We start from the raw sequence: 26396 nt of genomic DNA, 5'->3' as shown, positions 1-26396 counted from the left end.
CTCCCATGGGGAACCTTATCAAACGCCTTACTAAAGTCCGCTTTCCCCTCATCAACCTCCTTTGTCACCTTTTCAAAGAATTCAATAAGGTTTGTGAGGCATGACTTGCCCTTCACAAAACCATGCTGACTATCCTTGATCACATTATTCCTATCCAGATGTTCATAAACCCTATCCCTTATAATTCTCTCTAAGATTTTGCCCACAACAGAAGTGAGACTCACCGGCCTATAGTTACTAGGGTTATCCCTACTCCCCTTCTTGAACAAGGGAACCACATTTGCTAGCCTCCAATCTTCTGGCATTACTCCTGTAGACAACGAGGACATAAAAATCAAGGCCATTGGCTCTGCAATCTCCTCCCTTGCTTCCCTGAGAATCCTAGGATAAATGCCATCAGGCCCAGGGGACGTATCTATTTTCACCCTTTCCAGAATTTCCAACACCTCTTCTCGACATACCTCACAGCCATTCATTCTACTTAATTGTGACTCAGTACTTACATCGGCAACAATGTCCTGTTCCTGATTGAATACTGACGAAAGGTATTCATTCAGTGTCTCCCCAATCTCTTCAGCCTCCACACGCAACTTCCCACTACTATTCTTGACTGGACCTATTCCTACCCTAGTCATTCTTTTATTCCTGACATACCTATAGAAAGCCTTAGGGCTTTTCCTAATCCTACCAACTAAGGACCTTTCATGTCCCCTCCTTGCTGCTCTTAGCTCTCTCTTCAGGTCCTTCCTGGCTACCTTATAACTCTCTAGCTTCTCCTTATACCTCATACACTCTAATCCAATGCAGCATCCTGGTAAACCTTTTCTGCACCCTCTCCAAAGCGCCTCAGCCATCCTGTAATCTGAAAGCTAGTCTGGCCCAACCAAAGTCTTATAAAGCTACAACGTGACATCCTGACTCTTGTACTCAGTTCCCTGACCAGTAAAGACAAGCATGCCATATGCCGCCTCTGCCACCCTATCTAATCTACTTGCATGGCCACTTTCAGGGAGCAATGAACTTGAACCCCCAAGATCCCTCTGTACATCAGTGCTGTTCAGGGTCCTGCCATTAACAAAATACATTTCCTTAACAATCCTTGACAGTCAGGGCATTGAGTGAAGAAGTTGGGAAGTTATGTTGCAGTTGTGCAGGACCTTGATAAGTCCGCTCTTGGAGTATTGTGTTCAGTTTTCGTCACCTTGCTTATAGGAAGGCTGTTGTTAAACTGCAAAGAGTGTAGAGGAAACTTAGAAGAATGTTGTCAGGACTTAAGGGTCTGAGTCATTGGGAGAGGTTGGACAAGCTTGGACTTTCTCCTTTCGAGCGTGTATAAGATCATGAGAAGCATGGATAGGATGAATGCACTCAGTCTTCCCAGGGTTGGGGAACCGAGGACTAAAGGGAAAAGAATAAAAGAGAACCTGAGGGGCAACTATTTTACACAGATGGTGGTATGCATTTGGAATGAGTTGCCAGCAGAAGTGGTTGAGGTGGGTACGTTAACAACATTTATAAAGTATTTGGACAGGATAGGAAAGCTTTCGAAAGATATGGGCCAAGAGCAGGGAAATGGGGTTAACGTGGATGGGCATCTTGTTTGGTATGGACCAGTTTGGGCTGAAGGGCCTATGTCTGTGCTGTAGGGCTCTGTTACTCTATTTGATCTGCCAAAGTGCAGCACCTCACAGTTACCCAGATTAAACTCCAGTCTGCTACTTCTCTGTCCATATCTGCAACTGATCTATAACTTTGACAACCTTCTACACTATCCACAACTCCATTGATTTTTGTATCATCTGCAAACTTACTAACCCACCCATCTACATTTTCATTCAAATCATTCATATATATCACAAACAGCAGAGGTCCCAGTACAGATCCCTGTGGAATACCACTAGTCACAGACCTCCAGACAGAAAAACATCCTTCCATCCAAGTGGCTATGTTAGTCCTGTACTCTCCCCAGATCCTTTTTGAGCTCTGTTCTGCTGTAGATTTACCCTCATGTTGCTCTTCCCATTCTGTTTTGATCTTGCCTTATTTTATAACTGCCTTACCACAATCTAAGACCCTTATTTGCAAATTAATTTTCCATAACAAAATGTACAGTGGTGTGGTCACAATTGCCAAAGGGCTCCCTCACTGTCACCTGAAGCACCTGACTGGCTTCATTCCCCAGGAATGGGTCCAGCACAGCCTGTCCCTTGTTGCACCATTTACATGTTGATATAAAAAGCGCTACTATATACGTTTCAGAAAATTTGCCCCAACTGCCTTCTACCAGCTCCACATATCACTCATCTGATGAAACAGTGCTTGTTCATTTGACACCAATTAGGAGAAGCGCTGATAATAGCAAGGGTACAGAATGTAACCTGGGCAGATGGCTTCAGTGTTTCTTACCAAACTGACCAAATCATAAAGGGTAAAGCTGTCACAGACCTGGTCCAGCAACAGGTCAGGGAACCAACAGAAGCGAAAGTTTGACTTGACCTTGACCTTGTCCTTATCAATCTACTACTTGTATCTACCTATGATAGTATTGATACGAATGATTGCTGTACAATCCTTATACTGGAAGATGTTGCAGAAATATCCCATTCAATCCTTAAGGCTTGGAAAGCCCAGCATATTAATACAAAGTATAAGATTGAAAAGTTTGCTGTAGCCAGAAGTGTCAAATGGATGAAATGGAGCCTCCTCCAGAGGTCCCCAGCATCACAGATGCCAGTCTTCAACCAATTTGCTTCACTCCATGTGATATCAAGAGATGGTTAGGGGCACTGCAAAGGCTGTGTGTCCTGACAGCATTCCAGCAATAGGGCTGAAGATATGTGTTCCAGAACCTGCTGCATCCTCGCCAAGTTGTTACATTACAGCTGCAACACTGGCATCTACTTGACCATGGAGAAAATTTTCCAAGTATATCCTGTATGCACAAAACAGGAGGAATACGACCCAGCCAATTATCACCCCATCAGTTTAATCTCCATCAACGGTTAAGCTGTGGAAGGTGTCGTCAACAGTGCTTTCAAGCAGCATGCCTCAAAGAGGTCTATAGCTCATAAAAAACCCCTTCAAACCATCAGGTCTGTGCCAGTAAAAAATAACTGTACAACGAGTAAAATCCCTTTTTTTTTTCAGTACTTGGCCCTTAGTCTTATATGTGTTGGCAGTGCAAATGTACCTCAATACTGCTAACATGTTTTGAAGGTTTTACCTTTACCTCTACCACCCTCACAGTCAATGTGTTCGACATTCCCAGTACCCTGTGGGTGAAAAAGCGTTTCCCCACATTTGTTGTAAACCCCCTGCCCTTTACCATAAATCCGTGTGCCTTGGTTATTGATCCCTCCACCATGGAGAAAAAATTCTTCCTGTTTACCCTGTCTATGCCTCTCGATTTTATATATCTCATTCCACTCAGTCTCCTCTGCTCCAAGTTAAACAATCCCAGACTGTTCAATCTCTCTTCATAACTAAAATTTTCCAGCTCAGTCAACAGTTTGATAAAGAGGTGGCATGATGGCTCAGTAGTTAGCACTGCTGTCTCACAGTGCCGAGGACCCAGGTTCGATTCCACCCTTGGACTACCATTGTGTGGAGTTTGCACATTTTTCCCCATATTTGCATGGATTTCCTCCCGCTGCTTTGATATTCTCCCACAGTCCAAAAATATGCAGAGTAGGTGGGTTGGCTGTGTTAAATTGCAAATAGTGTCAGGGATGTGCAGACTAGGTGGATTAACCATGGGAAATGCAGAGTTACAGGGAGAGGATAGGGAGGTGGATCTGGCTGGGATGCTCTTTGCAGGATCAGTGTGGATTTGATTGGCTGAATGCCCTGCTTCCACACTGTGGGGATTCTATGATTCTAAATTTCAGCACCCTCTCCCCTGTGGTCACATCCCTTTTATAATATGAATTTTAGAACTGCACTCTGTGGCCTAACTGACTACTTATACAAATCCAGCATAACCTCCCCACTCCTTAAACTACATGGCAACGCTAATAAAAGCAAATATGCCATATGCTGCTTTAAAGATTTTATCTAATTGTCCTGCTACCTTAAGAGTCTGTTGGACATGCACACCAAGGTGTCTCTGATCCTCGGTGATGCCTATGGACCTACTGTTCATTGTGAATTTCCTAGCCTTATTTTTCCTTCCCAAATGCATCACCTCACACATTGAATTTGATTTGCCACTGATCAGCTCATCTGACCAGCCTGTCTACATTTGCCTGTAATGTAAGACTATCCTTCTGTTTATCACCCCACCAATTTTTGTTTCATCCTTGAACTGACTGATTAACTGTCCTACATTAAAGTCTTTTCTGTATACCATAAAAACCAAGGGCACTAACACTGACCTACTTAGCAATAAGCTGCTCATTGGTGCCCAGTTTGGGTTCTACCAGGTCCACTCAGCACCTAAACTCATTACAGCCTTAGTTCAAACATGGACAAAAGAGTGGAATTCCAGAGCTGAGGTAAGAGTATCAGCCATTGATATCAGGCTGCATTTGATTGAGCATGGCATCAAGGAGCCCTTGCAAAATGAGTCATTAGGAAGTAGGCAGAAAGCTCTGGTCGTTGGAGTATTAACTACTAATATGACAGGTATTTTGTGAATTAATGAGGAAAAAAAAGAGAATAACAAGTTGGTCCATACAATCTACCTCTTTGATTAAATCTTTGGTCATCTGACCTAATGTCTTCTTTTAAATGTTGATCAGTTTTCAATGCTCATTCATGGGATTTGATCATCACTGTCAAGGTCAGCATTTATTTTGTGTATTTGCATATGTGTGTGACGAAAATAGAGGGCTTGTGTGTGTGAGGATGATGAAAGGGATTTTAAGCTAGATACACTGAAGGACAGAAATTCTGTTTTTGCACAATGTCTTTTGCATGTGTGGTCATGCTATGAGAATGACATTAAAGGGGACATATTAAGTCAGATATGATAGGAAAGAAAATGTCATACAGAGGTTAAGTGAGTAGTTCTTTCAAAGAGATATGAATATTTTATACTGAAAGCACTGAATGGATGACCACTCTCAGTTCTCCCAATAACACTGAAGGAATGGTGATACATTTCCAAGTCAAAATAATGAGTGGTTTGGAGGGCCACTGCAGGTGATGGTGTTCCTATGTATCCGCTCCCCTTGGCCTGCTAGATGGTCATGGTCATGGGTTTAGAAGGTACTGTTGAAGGAATGTTGGTGAATTTCTGTCCTGCATCTTGTAGATGGTACACATTGCTGCCAAATGAGCATTGGCGATGATGAGGGACTAAATGAGGGACCAGGGTGGCACGGTGGCTCAGAGGTTAGCTCTGCTGCCTCACAGTGCCAGGGACCCAGGTTCAATTCCTGCCTCGAGCAACTGTGTGTGCGCAATTTGCACGTTCTCCCCGTGTCTGTGTGGGTTTCCTCCATTTGCTCCGGTTTCCTCCCACAATCCAAAGATATGCAGGTCAGGTGAATTGGTCATACTAAATTGACCATAGTGTGAGGTGCATTAGTCAGGGGTAAATATAGGGTAAGGGAATGAGTCTGGGTGGGTTACTCTTCGGAGGATTGGTGTGGACTTGTTGGGCCAAATTGCTTGTTTCCATACTGTAGGGAATCTAATCTAATCTAAATGTTTGTGGATGCGGTGCCAATCAAGCAAGCTTTTTTAACCTGGATGGTGTCAAGCTTCTTGAGTATGTTGGACCTGCAGATATGTGGGGAGTAATTCAGCGTATGCCTGATTTGTGCCTGGTAGATGGTGGACAGGCTTTTGGGAGTCAGGAGGTGAGTTAGTCTCTGCAGGATTCTAAGCCTCTGGCCTGCTCTTGTAGCCATAGTATTTACTTAGCTAGTCCAATTCAGTTCTGGATAATAGTAACACCCTAGATGTTGAGAATGGGTATTTAGTAATATTAATGCCATTGAATGTCAAGGACAATAGTTAAATTCTCTCTCGTTAAGAATTGTCATTGGATGGCATTTGTGGGTGGCACGGTGGCACAGTGGTTAGCACTGCTGCGGCACAGTGGTTAGCACTGCTGCCTCACAGCGCCAGAGATCTGGGTTCAATTCCCGCCTCAGGCGACTCTCTGTGTGGAGTTTGCACATTCTCCCCATCTCTGCGTGGGTTTCCTCCAGATGCTCCGGTTTCCTCCCACAGTCCAAAAAATTTGCAGGTTATGTGAATTGGCCATGCTAAATTGCCCGTAGTGTTAGGGTGGGTGCGCTTCGGCGGGTCGGTGTGGACTTGTTGGGCCGAAAGGCCTGTTTCCACACTAAGTAATCTAATCTAATCTAAAAAAAAAGTGTTTTTTTACTTGCTCCTTGTCAGCCCAAGTCTGGATATTAACCAGAGCTTGCTGCTTTTGATGTGGACTATTTCATACTTTATTCAGTGGAGTGCTCTGGTGTATTTGTAGGTGCAATATAAGTATGATCTGTTATTGAATAAAAAGAGAGAGAGTCTGAAGGTACAAGGAAGATGAAGAGAGATGGGCAGAGGATAGACTTTTCTCATTTCATTCATCTCTTTTTCACAGACATTGACATCACTGCGAGGGAATTTATCCACACGGAAGATTTCACGTAAGTTCCAATTGAGTTGGTCTATCACTCATTGTGTTGATTGATAAGATCCATTGGCATTACACTGGGACAATGTTTCAATGTGCATGAGAGAGAGGATGTGGGGTGTGGGAAACTGCATCAAGAATACAGAGTGGGTGTTTGAGAAATTGATAAGAGTAAATTGGGTATGTTGGTGTGCACGAGAAGGATACAAGGAAGGGGAGTGTGTGCAAGGCTGATACAGGGAGGGTGAGTGTGCGCGAGGAAGATACAGGGTGAATGAGTATGCTAGGACGATATTGGTGTGGGTGAATGCACAAGCTAGTATACAGGGTAGGTGAGAGCATGGGCTGAATTTCACTGTGTGCGTGTGAGAAATTGCAAGGAGGATATTGTGTATGAGCAAGGTTGTATAGAGTGGGTCAAAGAGTGTCTGGTGTAGACGGTGGTTGAGAGTGTGCGAGGAAGATAGTGGGTGGGTGAGGGCAAGCGCATGAAAGTGTGTGCGCATCTGCAAGGAGGATGCAGGATGAGTGAGAGAGTGCAAGAATGATATAGGATAAATGCATGCAAGGAAGATACAGGGTGTGCGTGAGGGTGATATAGGAGGTGTGTATGTATGAGAGAGGTGCATGAATAAAGAAAATGTGCTCAGAAGGAGGAACAGAAGTCGGATGTTTGCAGCTGTGTGAGACGATAATGGCGGGTGTATCGGTGACAATGATAGAGAGTGTGAATGTGCATGAAGAAAATCGTGGCTGTGCCCGCATGTGTAAGATGCAACAGAGGGGGTGCATGTGACGGGACAATAGAGAGGATATGTATATAAGGGGACAATGGGTTGTGTGTGTGAGAGAGAGGACAGTAAGGAGTTATGTTTATGTGAAGATGACGGTGTATTTGAGTGTGTGTGTATGAGGATGATGATTGAGCATATGTGCGCCCGTGAAGATGATTAACCTTGTGTATTTATGGTATTGATTGCGGGTGTATGTATGGAGAGTTGAGGATGGGTGTGTGTGCGTGAGAATGGCTGTATGTATACGTGTAGACGAGAGGGCTGTGAGTGCGTGGAGAGCATTGAAGGAGTTACTGTGTGAGGACAATAGAGGATTTGTGGGTGTAAGTGTACAAATATGTGTGTTTGTGTGGACAATTGAGGGTGACTGTGTATGAGAGAGAAGGAATGAGGGTCTGTGCACATGCGTGCATGTGAGAACGCCTGATGATGGGTGTATGTGCTAGAGCTCAAGATGATGTGTGTGCGCACACGCTCGAAGACAACAGAGGGTGTGTGTGGTATATGCGAGGACAACCTAGGGTGTGCACGAGCATGTGCGAGGGTGTCAGAGGGTGTATGCGCGTGCGAAGACGGTCAAGGATCATCAAAGGTGTGTGCATGCGCGTGCAAGGACCATGGAGTGTGTGAAGACGGGCGCGACAGTGATCACTGAGCTTGTGTGTGTGCGAGTGTGCAATGACGACCAAGTGTGTGTGAGCCAGTGTGCGATGGTGACCATGTGTGTGAGAGTAGGCTCAAAGAACATTGAAGACGAGTGTGCATGAGACATAGGTCGAGTGCGTGTGAGCACATGCGCGAGGCCGACAGAGGGTGTGTTTGTGTGAGAGACTGACAGAGGGTGACTGTGCGAGACTGATTGACAATGATCAAGTGTGTGTATGTGCGCACGCAAGAGGACCAATGAGGGTATGTGGGAGAGCGCATGATGACCATTGAAGCTGTTTGTGAGAGCGTGCAAGAGGACCGGGGAGTGGGGGTGGGGGTGGAGGTGGAGAGATGTGTGTGTGTATGTGGGCATGCGACGATGCTCGAACGTGGATGCAAGCGAAGACCATCGTGGGCGACCATCGAGGGTGTGTGTATCTGCGCGTGAGAGGGCCATCGAGTGTGTGTGAGAGATAGTGAGCGAGCGCGCGTGCGAAGACCATCAAGGCTGTTTGAGAGCGTGATCGTACCATTGGGGTTGGGGGTGTGTGTGTGTGCTGACGATCAAGGGTGTGTGTTTGTGCAAGCATGCATGAGGACCATGTGAGAGTGTGCAAAGACCATAGAGGTTATGTGAGAGAACGCGCACGAGGACCATCGGGGTGGGCGGGATGGTGGTAGTGGCGGGATGGGTGGGTAGAGGGGGGTGTGTGCGTGCATACATGTGTGCGAGGACAGTTGATGGTGTGTGTGTGCGCGCGCGAAGGCCATCAAGGGTGTGTGTGCGCGCGTGTGCCGTGAGGGCCATCAAGGGGTAGGTGGGGGTGGGTGTGAGCGCACGAAGACCAAAGGGGGGTGTGGGGGGAGGTGTGTGTGTGTGTGTGAGAGAGAGCATGCGAAGACCATCAAGGGTGTGAGAGAGCGCGCAAGGACCATCGGGGACAGGGAGTGTGTGCGCGCGCGCGTGAGAGGGCCATTGAGGATGTGTGTGTGAGAGAGAGAATGTGCGAGGACAATCGAAGGTGTTTGAGAGCATGTGAGGGCCATCGGGGAGGGTGTGTGTGTATATGTGTGCGCGAGAGAAAGATGTCCTTCGAGGGTGGGTGTGTGTGTGTGTGCGCACGCGCGTGTGCACATGAGAGCACCATCAAGGGGGGGTGGGGTGTGCACACACGTGAGAGGACCATCGAGGGTGTATGTGTGCACATGCACACATGAGAGGACCAATTGGGGGGGGGGGGGGGGGAGGAGGAGAGAGTGTGTTAGTGTATTTTCAGAAACCAACAGAACTGGACAATGTTGAGCTCTCGTAAAACGATTGGGTATTGAACACGTTGTACCAACGATTCCAAGTACAGTAACCAGAATTCGAAGTTGGCATATCTGAACTGAAAACTTGTCAGCTCTGAAAAACAGCTTGGAAAAGGCCCATTTTCACGTTGACTCCAGTGGCAGGATGGGTGGGTGGGGGTGTGTGTGTGTTCGTCAGTAAGAGAGAGCGCGTGCGACAATCATCAAGTGTGTGTGCACACACGAGGACCAATGAGGGCGTGTGAAAGAGCGCGTGAAGACCATTGAAGCTGTGTGTGAGAGCGAGCAAGAGGACCATTGGTGGGGGCAGAAAAGGTGTGTATACGTGCATTGCACGCAAGCGCACAGACCATGGAGGTGTTTGTGTGCACAAGGACAATCGTGGGTGTGCACATGCGTGGGTAGGATCAAGGGTATGTGTGTACTTGCATGCGTGAGGATAATACAGGGAGTGTGTGCGCGCTCAAGGACAATGAAGGGTATGTGTGCACGATTGAGAGTGGGGTCTGTGTGTACACACGTGAGGGCGATTGAGGGTGGGGTGTGGGGGTGTACGTGCGTACACCTGCTTGAGGACGATTGAGGATGTAAACGCACACGTGAGCACAATTGAGGGTGTGTGCACACGCGCATGCATGTGAGGGTTTGTGTGTGTATGTGTGCGTGCATGAAGACGATCAAGGATGTGTGAGTGCACGTGAGGATGATCAAGGATGTGTGTGCGCGTGCGAGGACAATTGAGGGTGTGTATGCACGCGAGGACACTCAAGGGTGTCTGCATGTACATGAGGTTGTTTGAGGATGTGTGTGCATGTGAGGACAATAGAGTTGTGTTTGTGCACGCGTGAGGATGGTAGAGAGGTTTGCGCATTCGCATGTGAGAGGACAATTGAGTGTGTACGTGCACGAACACGCGAGGATGATTGAGTGGATGTGCTAGCGCACGCATGAGAGGATGATTGAGGGTGTGTGCGTGCGTGAGAGGATGATAGAGGGTGTGTACGCCTGCGTGAGGACGATCGAGGGTGTGTGTGTGTGTGTTTATACATGCGAGAGGACCATCGAGGGTGGGGGGGGGGTGTGTGGGTGCGTGCGAGGACCATCAAGGATGGGTGTGTGTGTGTGCGCATGCACCATCTAGGGGATGTATATGCGTGTGCCTGCGCGAGGACCATAGAAGGGGGTGTGTGTGCCAGCATGCACGAGGAGAATCAAGAGGGTGTGTTTGTGTGCCTGCAGATGGTCGAGGGTTAGTTTGTGTGCAAGTGTGAGGATGATGGAGGGTGTGCACACGCGAGGACAATGGAGGGTATGTGTGCGCACATGAACACAATTGAGGGTGTATGTGTGCGTGCGTGAAGATGATTGAGGATGGGGGTGTGTTTACACACGTGAGAACGATTGAGGATGGGGTGTGGCAGTGTGCGCGCTCGTGGATAATCGAGGGTATGTGCGCATGCATGAGGACAATCTAAGGTGCGAGAGAACGTTCGAGGGTGTGTGTATATGTGTGCACGTGAGGACGATCAAGGGGTTGTGTATGGCTGCGCGTGCATATGTGAGGACGATAGGGGGGAGCATGTGCACAAGTGAGCATGATAGAGGGCGTACGTGTGTGCGTGCACAAGCGTGACGAAGATCGAGGCTGTATGCATGTGCGCACGTGGGCAATCGAGGGCGTGTGTGTGTGTGTGTGTGTACACGTGCGTGCATGCCAGAGCACGATCAAGGGTGTGTGTATGCAAGCATGAGGACGATTGAGGGGGTGTGCACGCAAGAGTGTGAGGTCGATCGAGAGTGTGTGCATGCACGAGGTCGATTGAGGGGAGTATGTATGTGCCCATGCGTGCATGAGGACAATGTGCAAGGGTGTGTGTGTGCACTCGCGAGAGGACAACGATTGAGGATGTGCACACGGGCATGCGTGTGGACGATCGAGGGTGCATGTGAGAGTATGAGTGAGGGTGTGTGTGTATGCACGTGAAGATGATTGAGGGTGGGCGTGTGTACACACTAGGACGATTGAGGGTATGTGTATGTGCGCACATGAGGCCGATCAAGGGGATGTGGGCGTGCACGTGAGAGGACAAACAAGGGCGTGTGTGCATGCGTGAGGGCGATCGAGGGTATGTGTGTGTGTGCGTGTGTGTGTGCATGCAAGCATGAGGATGATCGAAGGTGTGTTGTGCGCACATAAGGACAATCGATGTGAGTATATGCGCATCAGGATGATCAAGGGTGTGTGCGCACGTGCTCATGAGGACAATCTAGGGTGTGTGTGAGTGCATGTAGGCACAAGGGGAATCGAGGGTGAGTGCGTGTGCAATTTGGTACAACTGAGGGTGTGTGCACGCATGCATGCATGAGGACGTCTGAAGGTGATGTGCACAAGTGCACATGAGGGTGAATGATGGTGTGTGCATGCGCGCACGTGTGAGAGGATGACTGGTATGTGCGCGTGTGCACGCGTGAGGACAACTGAAGGTGTGCTAGCGTGAAGATGAATGAGGGTGTGCGCGCGCAAGTGCGCGAGGATGACCGAGGATGCGCATGAAGGCGATAAAGGGTGTGTGCACGTGTGCGGGCACGAGGACAATCGAGGGTGTGCGCCCACACTTGCATATGACTGACGCTGCGTGACTGCGCACGATGACAACAGAGTGTGTGCACGCGTGTATGCATGAGGATGACCAAGGGTGTGCACGTGAGTATGATTGGTGGTGTATGCTTGCACATGAGTACAATCGAGGGTGTGTGCGCACATGCATGTGTGCTTGGGCGATGGAGGGACTATGCATAAGGATGACCAAAGGTGTTTGCGCACGCGTGTGTAATGACAACTGAGATTGTGCTCGTGTGGAGGACCAAGGGTGTGTATATGTGTAATGATCGCGAATGTGTGCACGAAGATGATGGATTATGTGTATGCGTGAGGATGAGAGGGGTATTGGTGTGTGGAGAGGATTGAGGTGTCTGTCTCTCTGTCTGTGTGTGTGTGTGTGTGTGAGAGAGAGAGAGAGAGAGACATGATTGAAGATCTGTGTGTCTGTGGGAAGACAATAGGGAATGTGTGTATTTGAGAGAGTGTATATACAACAAAATGTGTGTGTGTTTGTGAGGACCATATGCGTCTTATTGTGGTCAATCCCAAGCTTGTGCATGAAGGTTATACAGAAGTATGTGATACATTTTAAGTTGTGAAGGTGCCAGTGTTGGACTGGGGTAACAAATTTAAAAATCACACACCAGGTTATAGTCCAATGGATTTATTTGAAAGTACAAGCTTTCAGCACTGCTCCTTCATCAGGTAACTAATGCGGCAGGATCATAGGACACAGAATTTATAGTAATGCAAATCCACCCCATAGACTTGCGAGTGTGTGTGGGACAGAGGGAGAGAGTGTGTGTGTGTTTGATTGAGTGTGATGGAGTATATGCTTGTGAGAGGGTGTACTCCATCACATTCGCACACACTCTATGAACCGTGTGCACACTCTCTCCCTTCTTCCCCCACACCTCTCACACTGACACACACACAGAGTCTCTCTCTCTCGTGCGCGCACACACAGTCAATGGGATGAATTTGCATTTTCACATTTGTATTTGCAGATACATTCTATTTTGTTCAAAAAGCGCACAATCTGTAGGCAGTCAGTCCATGTGACATTTTACAAGTTCCTACTTTGGAAATAGAACCAATCTGACTAAGGTTGGGATACAGACTGACTCTAACCTTGCACCTTCAATGCATTGTCTTAGCTGAGATGTCACTCTTTTTGGACTGATAAAACCTGAAGTTATGTTGGGACTGTGACTTGAAAGAAGTGCTGAGATTTACACATTAGTCAATCGAAACCTTCATCCCCATTCTAAGACTTAAACAGCAAACTATATTAAGTTCTTTTTCCTGAGGTCCGTACACACTTGATGCAACTACAACACACCATCCTCTATGAACAAGCAACGTTTTATTAAGCACAGTGCAATACAAACTTTGGAGAAACCCTGACCACTCTTTGCCATACTTCCTTTATACAAAATCTTTATATTACAGTCAGTAATGGCCACAGAACAACCCCCAGTCACATTCCACTCAACACACAATGCAGTGACAGCCTCACTCCAGAAACTATGTAATGCAAATCATCCCTTCATGGTCAAATCTGTTGCAAATTGTTTTTTTTTGTAATTATAGGGCATTAGTCAAATTCCAACTGTAATGTTCTTACTGATTTCTGAATAGGAGACTAGGAAATGGCCATGCCAATGACTTTGAATGCCAAGAGATGGAAATGTGATTTCCATACACTATACCTGCAAATCAGAGGCATCCCACCCTAGCCTCAGGACTTTCAATCTCCTGCAGGTCAGCAGAGCACATTAACTCTTTACTATCACTTCTAGGTTTGTCTAATACATCGCATCAGTTGTATGACACTTTGATCTTTTTCTATAAATTCTTTGCCCTATGATCCTGCCCCACTGGTTACCTGATGAAGGAGCAGCACATCGAATATTTGTACTTTCAAATAACCCTGTAGGGTTTCAAATAACCTGGAGTTATATATATTTCAAGTGCACAGATTCCATGTTAAGTTCAGGCTCTTTACTCCAAATTGCAGAGATGAGAGAGGAGGAACAGCTAGCTCTGGCTTTCATGATGAGTGCAAAAGATGCTGATGAGAAATGTACTGCTGCTCGGGATGAGGAGGAACTGTTCAAGAAAGCCATCAAGGAAAGTCTACAGGTAATGTGATGCTACAGGCATAGCATGGCAGAGGAGGTCCATTTCTGACCAATTTGGGTCTGGGGTTTGGATGGTGTGCGTTGTTTTCGATCAGATACTTGGATGGTGTGCATTACTCCAGGTCTGGCGTTTGGACTGTGTGTTGCTCTGGTATGGGGTTTGGACATTGTGTATTACTCTGGGTCGAGAGTGTGTACATTGTGTATTGCTCTGGGTCTGGGGTGTGTACATTGTGTATTGCTCTGGGTCTGGGGTGTGTACATTCTGTATTGCTCTGGGTCTGGGTTGTGTACATTTTGTATTGCTCTGGCTCTGGGGTGTGAACATTGTGTATTGCTCTGGGTCTGGAGTGTGGACATTGCGTATTGCTCTGGGTCTGGAGTGTGGACATTGCATATTGCTCTGGGTCTGGAATGTGGACATTGCGTATTGCTCTGTGTTTGGGGTGTGGACATTGTGTATTGCTCTGGGTCGAGGGTGTGTTCATTGTGTATTGCTTTGGGTGTGGAGTGTGGACATTGCATATTGCTCTGGGTCGTGGGTGTGAACATTACATATTGCTCTGGGTCGTGGGTATGGACATTGTGTATTGCTCTGGGTCGAGGGTGTGTTCATTGTGTATTGCTTTGGGTCTGGAGTGTGGACATTGCATATTGCTCTGGGTCGTGGGTGTGGACATTGCATATTGCTCTGGGTCGTGGGTGTGGACATTGCGTATTGCTCTGGGTCTGGAGTGTGGACATTACATATTGCTCTGGGTCTGGAATGTGGACATTGCATATTGCTCTGTGTCTGGGGTGTGAACATTGCGTATTGCTCTGCGTCTGGGTGTGTACATTGTGTAATGCTCTGAGTCGAGGGTGTGTACATTGTGTGTTGTTCTGGGTCTGGGGTGTGGACATTGTGTGTTGTTCTGGGTCTGGGGTGTGGACATTGTGTATTGTTCTGGGTCTGGGGTGTGGACATTGTGTATTGTTCTGGGTCTGGGGTGTGGACATTGTGTATTGTTCTGGGTCTGGGGTGTGGACATTGTGTATTGTTCTGATTGTGTATTAGTCTGGGTCTGGGGTGTGTACATTGTGTATTAGTCTGGGTCTGGGGTGTGTACATTGTGTATTAGTCTGGGTCTGGGGTGTGTACATTGTGTATTAGTCTGGGTCTGGGGTGTGTACATTGTGTATTAGTCTGGGTCTGGGGTGTGTACATTGTGTATTAGTCTGGGTCTGGGGTGTGTACATTGTGTATTAGTCTGGGTCTGGGGTGTGTACATTGTGTATTAGTCTGGGTCTGGGGTGTGTACATTGTGTATTGTCCTGGGTCTGGGTGTGTACATTGCATCTTGCTCTGGCTCTGGGGTGTGGACATGGTATATTGCTCTGGGTCTGGAGTGTGTACATTGTGTATTAGTCTGGGTCTGGGGTGTGTACATTGTGTATTAGTCTGGGTCTGGGGTGTGTACATTGTGTATTAGTCTGGGTCTGGGGTGTGTACATTGTGTATTAGTCTGGGTCTGGGGTGTGTACATTGTGTATTGTCCTGGATCTGGGTGTGTACATTGCATCTTGCTCTGGCTCTGGGGTGTGGACATGGTATATTGCTCTGGGTCTGGAGTGTGTACATTGTGTATTAGTCTGGGTCTGGGGTGTGTACATTGTGTATTAGTCTGGGTCTGGGGTGTGTACATTGTGTATTAGTCTGGGTCTGGATTGTGTACATTGTGTATTAGTCTGGGTCTCGGGTGCGTACATTGTGTATTAGTCTGGGTCTGGGGTGTGTACATTGTGTATTGTCCTGGATCTGGAGTTTGGATGATGTGTATTTGGGGGTCTAGTTTTGAGCTGTGTTACTCTGTTTGTGATTTGAATGGTGTATGTGACTCTGTGGGGTTTCGATTGTGTCTGTTACTCCAATGTGGGGTTTGTATGGTGTCTGTTTCTTTGATGTGGGGTTTGAATGGTGTCTGTTACTACCTCTGTGGGGTTTGGATGGTGTCTGTTACTCTGTCTATGGGGTTTGGACAATGCTGTGTTACTCTGGGTCTGGGTTTGAACAGTGGTGTGTTACTCTGGGTCTGCAGTTTGGATGGTGATGTGTTGCTCTGTTTTAGATGCACAACCCACTCAGTAAGCATGCTGCTGCTAACTCCTTGTCCCCTGAGAGTCAACATGACCTGGAGCCCTGCACCCCTTGTGGATTGACCGAGTCAGACACGTCTGATGTTGACCTCAGCCCATTGGTGGTACTGGAAAAGTTGAGTGAAGATATCGTCCGCTGTTCGCAGGAGTCCAGCATTGTCTTGTCTCCAGAGAAAGAACTGTCTCTCAGCTCCAGGTCCCTTGTGAGGAACCTTCGAGTTGGCAGTAATTATTCTCCTCCTGTAAGTGTCTCACCCTGTCAATGTGTTGACAGCTCTGTACAACTTACACCCACGAAGGCAGTGAAGAAGCTGAAAAAGGCCACCAGTCAACTGAGTGTGCAGAACTGCAGGTCCAGCACACTGTCAGCATCAGACCACTTCAGCAATCCTGAACCAAAACTGGTGGAGAAGCAGGACAAAGTGAATTGCACTGGCTGCCATCAGTCTGTAGTGGAAAACTTTCAACAGACATTGCCTATCCTAAAGGACAGAAGAGGCAGAGAGCTGCAGTCTTTTGAGCGGCTGTGCATACAGAGTGAATGCTCAGGGTCAGTCCCCATAAAGAACCCTTCTCTAGAGGGACACTCAAATGGCCGTAATGGAGTGGTTCATTATTTCTGGGGTATTCCATTTTGCCCAGGCGGTTTGGACCCAGATCAGTACACAAAGGTTATCCTATGCCAGCTGGAGACATACGAGCAATGTCTGAAACGTGCACAAAGCCAGCTTCTGCGGAAATTAGAGTTTGGACCCCCTGTTCTGCCAGCGCCAGTGCCCAGGGAGGGTCAACGGCCAAGAAGGAAACTGCTAGCATCAGAGCAGACCATTGCTGCAGCAAATGAGGACCAAGAGTCTGATGGAGAGAGCAAACAGTACAGGGAGCAACAAGAGGAGCAAGGTGCACCAGAACGTTCATCAGATAGTGAGGAATCCACTGAGGAGGCTCAAAGAGATCGTGAGGCAGGAGAAGGGTGGTCAATCGATGGAAACAGTCAACAGAAGGTAATGACATTGCTCTTCCTGTTTTATACAGACCTTTTATGTATTTCATATACTGACGCAGCTCTCGTGATCCATGCAGACACCCCGGTCTCATGTTTCACACAATAAACCTGCTCTTGTGTTTCATACGTTGACGCTGCTGTCCATGTTACACACGCTGACCAACTCGCCGTATTTCACGCTCTGGCTCCACTGTGTTTCACACATCGACCCAGTGTTTAGCACATCTATCCCACGCATGTGTTACTCATGTTGAATCCGCTCTTGTGTTTTGCTCATGAAGCCTGTTATCATGTTTCCCACACTGACCCTGCTCGCAAGTTTCCCACAGTGATCCACTTTTCTGTGTTTCGCACGCTGACCCCAGTTGTGTGTTTTGCACACTGATTGAGATTTCGGTGTTTCACACGCTGACCCCGCTTGCTGTTTCGCATGCTGACTCCGTTTGCATGTTTTCTACACTGATCCAAGTTTTTGTGTTTCGCATGCTGACCCCGCTCGCGTGTTTCGCACGCTGACCCCGCTCGCGTGTTTCGCACGCTGACCCCGCTCGCGTGTTTCGCACGCTGACCCCGCTCGCGTGTTTCGCACGCTGGCCCCGCTCGCGTGTTTCGCACGCTGACCCCGCTCGCGTGTTTCGCACGCTGACCCCGCTCGCGTGTTTCGCACGCTGACCCCGCTCGCGTGTTTCGCACGCTGACCCCGCTCGCGTGTTTCGCACGCTGACCCCGCTCGCGTGTTTCGCACGCTGACCCCGCTCGCGTGTTTCGCACGCTGACCCCGCTCGCGTGTTTCGCACGCTGACCCCGCTCGCGTGTTTCGCACGCTGACCCCGCTCGCGTGTTTCGCACGCTGACCCCGCTCGCGTGTTTCGCACGCTGACCCCGCTCGCGTGTTTCGCACGCTGACCCCGCTCGCGTGTTTCGCACGCTGACCCCGCTCGCGTGTTTCGCACGCTGACCCCGCTCGCGTGTTTCCCGCGCGGACCGACCCCGCGGTCCGTGTGTCGCGCCGCGCGGACCGACCCCGCGGTCCGTGTGTCGCGCCGCGCGGACCGACCCCGCGGTCCGTGTGTCGCGCCGCGCGGACCGACCCCGCGGTCCGTGTGTCGCGCCGCGCGGACCGACCCCGCGGTCCGTGTGTCGCGCCGCGCGGACCGACCCCGCGGTCCGTGTGTCGCGCCGCGCGGACCGACCCCGCGGTCCGTGTGTCGCGCCGCGCGGACCGACCCCGCGGTCCGTGTGTCGCGCCGCGCGGACCGACCCCGCGGTCCGTGTGTCGCGCCGCGCGGACCGACCCCGCGGTCCGTGTGTCGCGCCGCGCGGACCGACCCCGCGGTCCGTGTGTCGCGCCGCGCGGACCGACCCCGCGGTCCGTGTGTCGCGCCGCGCGGACCGACCCCGCGGTCCGTGTGTCGCGCCGCGCGGACCGACCCCGCGGTCCGTGTGTCGCGCCGCGCGGACCGACCCCGCGGTCCGTGTGTCGCGCCGCGCGGACCGACCCCGCGGTCCGTGTGTCGCGCCGCGCGGACCGACCCCGCGGTCCGTGTGTCGCGCCGCGCGGACCGACCCCGCGGTCCGTGTGTCGCGCCGCGCGGACCGACCCCGCGGTCCGTGTGTCGCGCCGCGCGGACCGACCCCGCGGTCCGTGTGTCGCGCCGCGCGGACCGACCCCGCGGTCCGTGTGTCGCGCCGCGCGGACCGACCCCGCGGTCCGTGTGTCGCGCCGCGCGGACCGACCCCGCGGTCCGTGTGTCGCGCCGCGCGGACCGACCCCGCGGTCCGTGTGTCGCGCCGCGCGGACCGACCCCGCGGTCCGTGTGTCGCGCCGCGCGGACCGACCCCGCGGTCCGTGTGTCGCGCCGCGCGGACCGACCCCGCGGTCCGTGTGTCGCGCCGCGCGGACCGACCCCGCGGTCCGTGTGTCGCGCCGCGCGGACCGACCCCGCGGTCCGTGTGTCGCGCCGCGCGGACCGACCCCGCGGTCCGTGTGTCGCGCCGCGCGGACCGACCCCGCGGTCCGTGTGTCGCGCCGCGCGGACCGACCCCGCGGTCCGTGTGTCGCGCCGCGCGGACCGACCCCGCGGTCCGTGTGTCGCGCCGCGCGGACCGACCCCGCGGTCCGTGTGTCGCGCCGCGCGGACCGACCCCGCGGTCCGTGTGTCGCGCCGCGCGGACCGACCCCGCGGTCCGTGTGTCGCGCCGCGCGGACCGACCCCGCGGTCCGTGTGTCGCGCCGCGCGGACCGACCCCGCGGTCCGTGTGTCGCGCCGCGCGGACCGACCCCGCGGTCCGTGTGTCGCGCCGCGCGGACCGACCCCGCGGTCCGTGTGTCGCGCCGCGCGGACCGACCCCGCGGTCCGTGTGTCGCGCCGCGCGGACCGACCCCGCGGTCCGTGTGTCGCGCCGCGCGGACCGACCCCGCGGTCCGTGTGTCGCGCCGCGCGGACCGACCCCGCGGTCCGTGTGTCGCGCCGCGCGGACCGACCCCGCGGTCCGTGTGTCGCGCCGCGCGGACCGACCCCGCGGTCCGTGTGTCGCGCCGCGCGGACCGACCCCGCGGTCCGTGTGTCGCGCCGCGCGGACCGACCCCGCGGTCCGTGTGTCGCGCCGCGCGGACCGACCCCGCGGTCCGTGTGTCGCGCCGCGCGGACCGACCCCGCGGTCCGTGTGTCGCGCCGCGCGGACCGACCCCGCGGTCCGTGTGTCGCGCCGCGCGGACCGACCCCGCGGTCCGTGTGTCGCGCCGCGCGGACCGACCCCGCGGTCCGTGTGTCGCGCCGCGCGGACCGACCCCGCGGTCCGTGTGTCGCGCCGCGCGGACCGACCCCGCGGTCCGTGTGTCGCGCCGCGCGGACCGACCCCGCGGTCCGTGTGTCGCGCCGCGCGGACCGACCCCGCGGTCCGTGTGTCGCGCCGCGCGGACCGACCCCGCGGTCCGTGTGTCGCGCCGCGCGGACCGACCCCGCGGTCCGTGTGTCGCGCCGCGCGGACCGACCCCGCGGTCCGTGTGTCGCGCCGCGCGGACCGACCCCGCGGTCCGTGTGTCGCGCCGCGCGGACCGACCCCGCGGTCCGTGTGTCGCGCCGCGCGGACCGACCCCGCGGTCCGTGTGTCGCGCCGCGCGGACCGACCCCGCGGTCCGTGTGTCGCGCCGCGCGGACCGACCCCGCGGTCCGTGTGTCGCGCCGCGCGGACCGACCCCGCGGTCCGTGTGTCGCGCCGCGCGGACCGACCCCGCGGTCCGTGTGTCGCGCCGCGCGGACCGACCCCGCGGTCCGTGTGTCGCGCCGCGCGGACCGACCCCGCGGTCCGTGTGTCGCGCCGCGCGGACCGACCCCGCGGTCCGTGTGTCGCGCCGCGCGGACCGACCCCGCGGTCCGTGTGTCGCGCCGCGCGGACCGACCCCGCGGTCCGTGTGTCGCGCCGCGCGGACCGACCCCGCGGTCCGTGTGTCGCGCCGCGCGGACCGACCCCGCGGTCCGTGTGGCACAGACAGCGTGGTCAGTCTGTGTGTCGCATGCAAAGTGACCACGCTGTCCGTGTCGCTCACACTGACCACGCTGTCCGTGTCGCTCACACTGACCACGCTGTCCATGTTGTGCGCAGACTGACCCCGCTCTCCATGTCGCACGCACAGTGACCACACTCTCCGTGTCGCGCGCAGTGTGTTGCACACACTGACCCCACTCCATGTGTCTGTTTGCAGTCTCCAAATTTGTTTATTGAAGAATCTCCGGAGGTGAACGATAAAGCGAATAGGTATGGAAATTAATTGCTCATTATGAATCATTTCTCCTATTGCTTAATTTATGTGGTGCTGTTTATATTGTGACGGTTTACTTCTGCCGGCTTCAGTTACAGTTCATATATCTACTCTCTCTGCATTCTGAGACTTTAGGGGGATGCTTTTATGAGCCCTGTTCTATTTTTCCCAGGGTTGGGATGTCACTGGCTACTGTTATAGAGCGGGGTTTGACACCCCTCTGAGAGCTTATATCCTAAATATCCAAAAGCAGCACCTCACCTCATAATCTGTGAAACAAATGTTTAAATTAAACGAATCTCTGGTCTCCACTTTAGAAGTAACAAGTAACAATTTATTTATTTAACCCTAACAGTGAACTAGTTAACAGAATTACTAATAATTCCCCCAACTACAAACTATTCCCTTACTGATCTAAATTCTACTTGTATGCTGTTCCAATAAAATCCAGTTAATAAGAAAACTAACTTAAAACTTAGACTCTCAAAGTTCACATAGGATGTATCTTATGGAATGTTCCGCTGTCTCTCCAGCCATAAATGTCTTTCTTCTGCTGATCCTTCTTTCAGGGATGCTTTCTCTGGGAATTCTTCTGCTCTGAATGCGTCTCTGTTGAATTCTGGTGTCAGGAACATTATCTAAGAGAGCTGTCTACCATTATGAATAGGTGGTGCTTTTTTAGAGAGCGTGAAGATTTCAGTGAGGGGGAGATGTTTTTCTCAGATGACAGTTTACTCTCCCCCTCCGTCCAATTACCCCCTCTTTTATACCCATGATGACATATTAATTTCTTTTCATTCAGATTGAGTTAGTCAAAATGGAGAGAAGATCTTATTTGCCATTTCTACAATATACAACTGATACAGTAAAAAAAGAGTCAGCATTCCTCCAGGGCCAAGGTGTCACATGCATAGCACAAACTACATGTCGGCACAGTGGCTCAGTGGTTAGCACTGCTGCCTCACAGCACCAGAGACCCAGGTTCGATACGTGGGTTTCCTCTGAGTTTGCTCCTACAATCCAAAAGATGTGCAGGTCAGGTGAATTAGCCATGCTAAATTGCCCACAGAGTTAGGTGCATTAGTCAGAGGTAAGTGTAGGGTAGAGGAATGGGTCTGCGTTGCTTCCTCTTCGGAGGGTCAATGTGGACTTGTTGGGTCAAAGGGCCTGTTTCCACACTGTAGGGAATCTAATCTGCACGATTAAACAAATGGCAGCATAAAGTGCGTGAGAAGTGCAAAACACACAGGTTACAGTGTAATAAAAGAATGATAAATAATAGACATTTTTCTAACAGTAATTCGAAGTCATGCAAAGAATTTCAGATGGAAAAGAATCCGATCATAGTGTTAAGGAGCCTGATGGGTGGGGGGAAGAAACTGTTGCACAGTCTGGCCATGAGAGATCAAATGCTCCGTTATCTATCAGATTTAAATTTAATTGCGTTTTGGTATCTAGGGCCTGGTTAAATTAATTGGCTAATATTCAAGCTGGTTGCCTTAACATCAAAACAAGTCTAAGTTGCCAACCACACATCCAGTTGATACACATAGAACAATACAGCGCAGAACAAGCCCTTTGGCCCTCAATGTTGCGCCGACCTATGAACTATTCTCAACTCATCCCCCAACACTATCCCATCATTATCCATGTACTTATCCAAGGATTGTTTAAATCTCCCTAATGTGGCTGAGTTAACTACATTGGCAGGTAAGGCATTCCATACCCTTACCACTCTGAGTAAAGAACCTGCCTCTGACATCTGTCTTCAATCTATCACCCCTCAATTTGTAGTTATGTCCCCTCGTACAAGCTGACGTCATTATCCTAGGAAAAAGACTTTCACTTTCTACACTATCTAATCCTCTGATCATCTTGTATGTCTCTATAAAATCTCCTCTTAGCCTTCTTCTTTCCAATGAGAACAGACCCAAGTCTCTCAGCCTTTCCTCATGAGACCTTCCCTCCAGTCCAGGCAACATCCTGGTAAATCTCCTCTGCACCTTTTCCAATGCTTCCAGGTAAATCTCCTCTGCACCTTTTCCAATGCTTCCACATCCTTCCTGAAATTTTGCGACCAAAACTGTACACGATATTCCAAGTTTGGCCGCACTAGCATTTTGAGTTTCAGCATGATATTGCGGCTCCGGAACTCAATCCCTCTACCAAGGAAACCTGATGAGACCGTATGCCTTCTTAACAGCTCTATCAACATAGGTTAAAACGTTCAGGGATCTATGTACATGGACTCTGCACATCCACACTACCAAGAATCTTTCCATTGACCCAGTACGCTGCCTTCTTGTTATTCTTCCCAAAGTGCATCACCTCACATTTAGCTGCATTGATCTCCATTTGCCACCTCTCAGCCCAATTCTGCAGCATATCCAAGTCCCCCTGCAACCTGTAATATTCTTCCAAACTGTCCACTACTCCACCGACTTTAGTGTCGTCTGCAAATTTACTAATCCATCCACCTATGCATGCGTCTAAGTCATTTATAAAAATGACAAACAACAGTGGTCCCAAAACAGATCCTTATGGCACACCACTAGTAACCGGACTCCAGGCTGAATATTTTCCATCAACCACCACTCGCTGCCTTCTTTCACAAAGCCAATTTCTAATCCAAACTGTTAAATCACCCTCAATCCTCTGCATTTTCTCCAACAGCCTACCATGTGGAACCTTATCAAAGGCCTTACTGAAGTCCATGTATACCACGTCAACTGCCCTACCCTCATCTACATGCTTTGTCACCTTCTCAAAAGATTCAATGAGGTTTGTGAGACACAACCTGCCCTTGATGAAACCATGTTGACTATCTGAAATCAAATTGTTGCTTGCTAGATTATTACAAATCATCTCTTATAAGCCTTTCCGAAACCTTTCCTACAACAGAAGTAAGGCTCACTGGTCTGTAATTACCTGGGTCATCTCTACTACCCTTCTTGAACAAGGGAACAACATTTGCAATCCTCCAGTCCTCTGGTACTAAACCTGTAGACAATGACGACTCAAATATCAAAGCCAAAGGCTCTGCTATCTCCTCCCTAGCTTCCCAGAGAATCCTCGGATAAATCCCATCCGGCCCAGGGGACTTGTCTATTTGTGAGGAATATTGGTGTGTGAGGAGATTGTGGCATGACGTGATGGTGGGAGATGGTGCTGTGGGATATGGAGGGCTGGAGGCAGTGCTGTGGCAGGGTATGAGGGGTAGTGGAGACATGCTGCGCGGGTTTTATATTTCTATTTGTATAGGGTGCCTCATGATTTTTCTCTTCGTGTCTTTAAACCATCCTGTTTGTGTTCTCAGCGAGCAAGTGGAGTCTGAGGAAAGCAGAGGTGTGAGTTCCAATGTGAGTGGTGATGTTCAACCAGAGGATGATGTTATGTTTATTTGTGCAGGTGAGTTCTAAGTATGTGTTTAGTTACTGTAAGGTGCATGCGATGTAGTTTAAATATCTCAAGCTGACAGGTGACTAACAGCATGTGGCCCATCACTGGAAGTATGTTGGAAGTATTTGATGTGGGCAGTGTAAAGAGTTTTTTTTTCAGTTTAAAAGGGTAAAGGGAAGCTTTACTGTCTAGCTGACTCCATGCTGTTCCTGTACTGGAAGTGTTTGTGGGGACAGTACAGAGAGTTTTACAGTCCGTATAAAAGAATAGAGCAAGCTTTACACTGTTGCTGTTGCTGCTAATTGTGAGCTGGAAAATGGAGGCTTGCTTGCTGCTGGTGCTACTGATTGGGCCTGCAGTCTGGAGCCACTATTGCTGCTGCCTGGAGCATCTGCTGCTGCTGACTGAGTTCTAGAGCTTGGGGTATCTATTGCTGAGTGGCATGTGCGATTCTGGAGTCTCTCCTGTTGCTGTTGGTGAATCTCCATTTTAAGATACAATCTGGATTGAGTTGTGAATTGGACATTTTTGTCACGTGAAGATCACAGCAGCCAACTGCCTTGATTGGCTGGGGATTATCTGAGGGCCTGGGAACTGCGAAGCAGTTCTGCCTGAAGAACTGGCGATTGGACGGCTGTTAATAACTGAAGGACTTCACTTTTTGGAAGAGGAGGTGGAGTGAGATCCTTTGAAAAAATGATGATTCTAGGACATTCACACATCAATACTAGGCCACACCTATGCGGGGGTGACTGCATACACTCAGCCCCTGTGCTTCCAGGGACCTTGTTGCATTTCTTCCTTATCACTAAAAAGCTACACTCATCCCATTATTACAATTAAAGCTTGCCATGGTGGTAGTCACCCCTACCATGGCACTGTGCCCATCGTGTATGGGAAGACTGTGTTCTCCCAGGGGAGCAAGCAGTGGTGCATCTCACCCTGGAGAAGGGGCTTAGTATGGGTGCGACGGCCCAGAGGGTTGTTTTATTGAACGTCCCACGTTTCATTCTATTGGAGCTCCAATGGCAGCTTGGAGAGGTGAGATCGGGGAGTGGCACTCATACTGCTCTGTCCTCAGGAGGCCTGCCGTTGTTACATATATTGCTTCCTGGCCCAGGAGGACGGGGATTTACAGTGGGGCTGCATACTGTCCACTGTCAGTGAATGGTGTGTGGTGCCACACATGTAAAGAGGTGAAGCACCTCAGAAGAGGCTGCTTCACCTCCAGAGGTGCTGCACCCACCCAAGGAGCCACTGTTGTCACTGCTGGACCCTGTGGACCCACCTCAGCCCCGACAAGAGGGAGCTGGGCCAGCTGTGAATGACACCACGTCACCAGTCAGGTAGGGGGCAAAGTATCCAAGGGGCAGGAAGGCCCATTGTAAGATGTGCAGACGGTACCCCAGAAACACTGCAAGTGATCCTAGTGGGCGGCACGGTGGCACAGTGGTTAGCACTGCTGCCTCACAGCGCCGGAGACCCGGGTTCAATTCCCGCCTCAGGCGACTGACTGTGTGGAGTTTGCACGTTCTCCCCGTGTCTGCGTGGGTTTCCTCCGAGTGCTCCGGTTTCCTCCCACAGTCCAAAGATGTGCAGGTTAGGTGAATTGGCCATGCTAAATTGCCCGTAGTGTTAGGTAAGGGGTAAATGTAGGGGTATGGGTGGGTTGCGCTTCAGCAGGTCGGTGTGGACTTGTTGGGCCGAAGGGCCTGTTTCCACACTGTAATGTAATCTAATCTAATCTAGTATTGTTTCATCTCTGCTTGGCCCAGTATCCATGTTGCCATCCAGTCACCTCAGGCCAATCGAGATAGCACGATGTATGGAGCCCGGCCTGAAGCCCATTAACAAGACCTGCAGTCCTGGGGCCATGGTGCCTCTGGTTTCTGCTAGCCCCACACACTGCTTCAAGATTGTTGGGACGACCCTGTACCACACCCACTCCCCTGCCATTCCCATCCCCTTTCCCCACCATCTCCCACCATTACCTCCCCCTTC

General features: G+C 50.9%; 1 protein-coding gene across 1 annotated transcript in view; it reads left to right on the top strand.

The window, feature by feature from the left end:
- The window catches only part of uimc1 (ubiquitin interaction motif containing 1), a 52137-nt gene that overhangs the window by 14780 nt on the left and 10961 nt on the right, over positions 1-26396 (top strand). The window contains exons 2-6 of the mRNA XM_043703909.1: positions 6560-6605; positions 13968-14092; positions 16200-17231; positions 20940-20992; positions 24313-24404. Of these exons, the coding sequence (XP_043559844.1) occupies positions 6560-6605; positions 13968-14092; positions 16200-17231; positions 20940-20992; positions 24313-24404 (1348 nt within the window). The remainder of the gene's footprint in view (positions 1-6559; positions 6606-13967; positions 14093-16199; positions 17232-20939; positions 20993-24312; positions 24405-26396) is intronic.

This window comes from Chiloscyllium plagiosum, chromosome 14 (assembly GCF_004010195.1).
Source record: "Chiloscyllium plagiosum isolate BGI_BamShark_2017 chromosome 14, ASM401019v2, whole genome shotgun sequence".
Taxonomy (NCBI): Eukaryota; Metazoa; Chordata; class Chondrichthyes; order Orectolobiformes; family Hemiscylliidae; genus Chiloscyllium; species Chiloscyllium plagiosum.
This window is presented reverse-complemented; position numbering and strand designations above follow the sequence as displayed.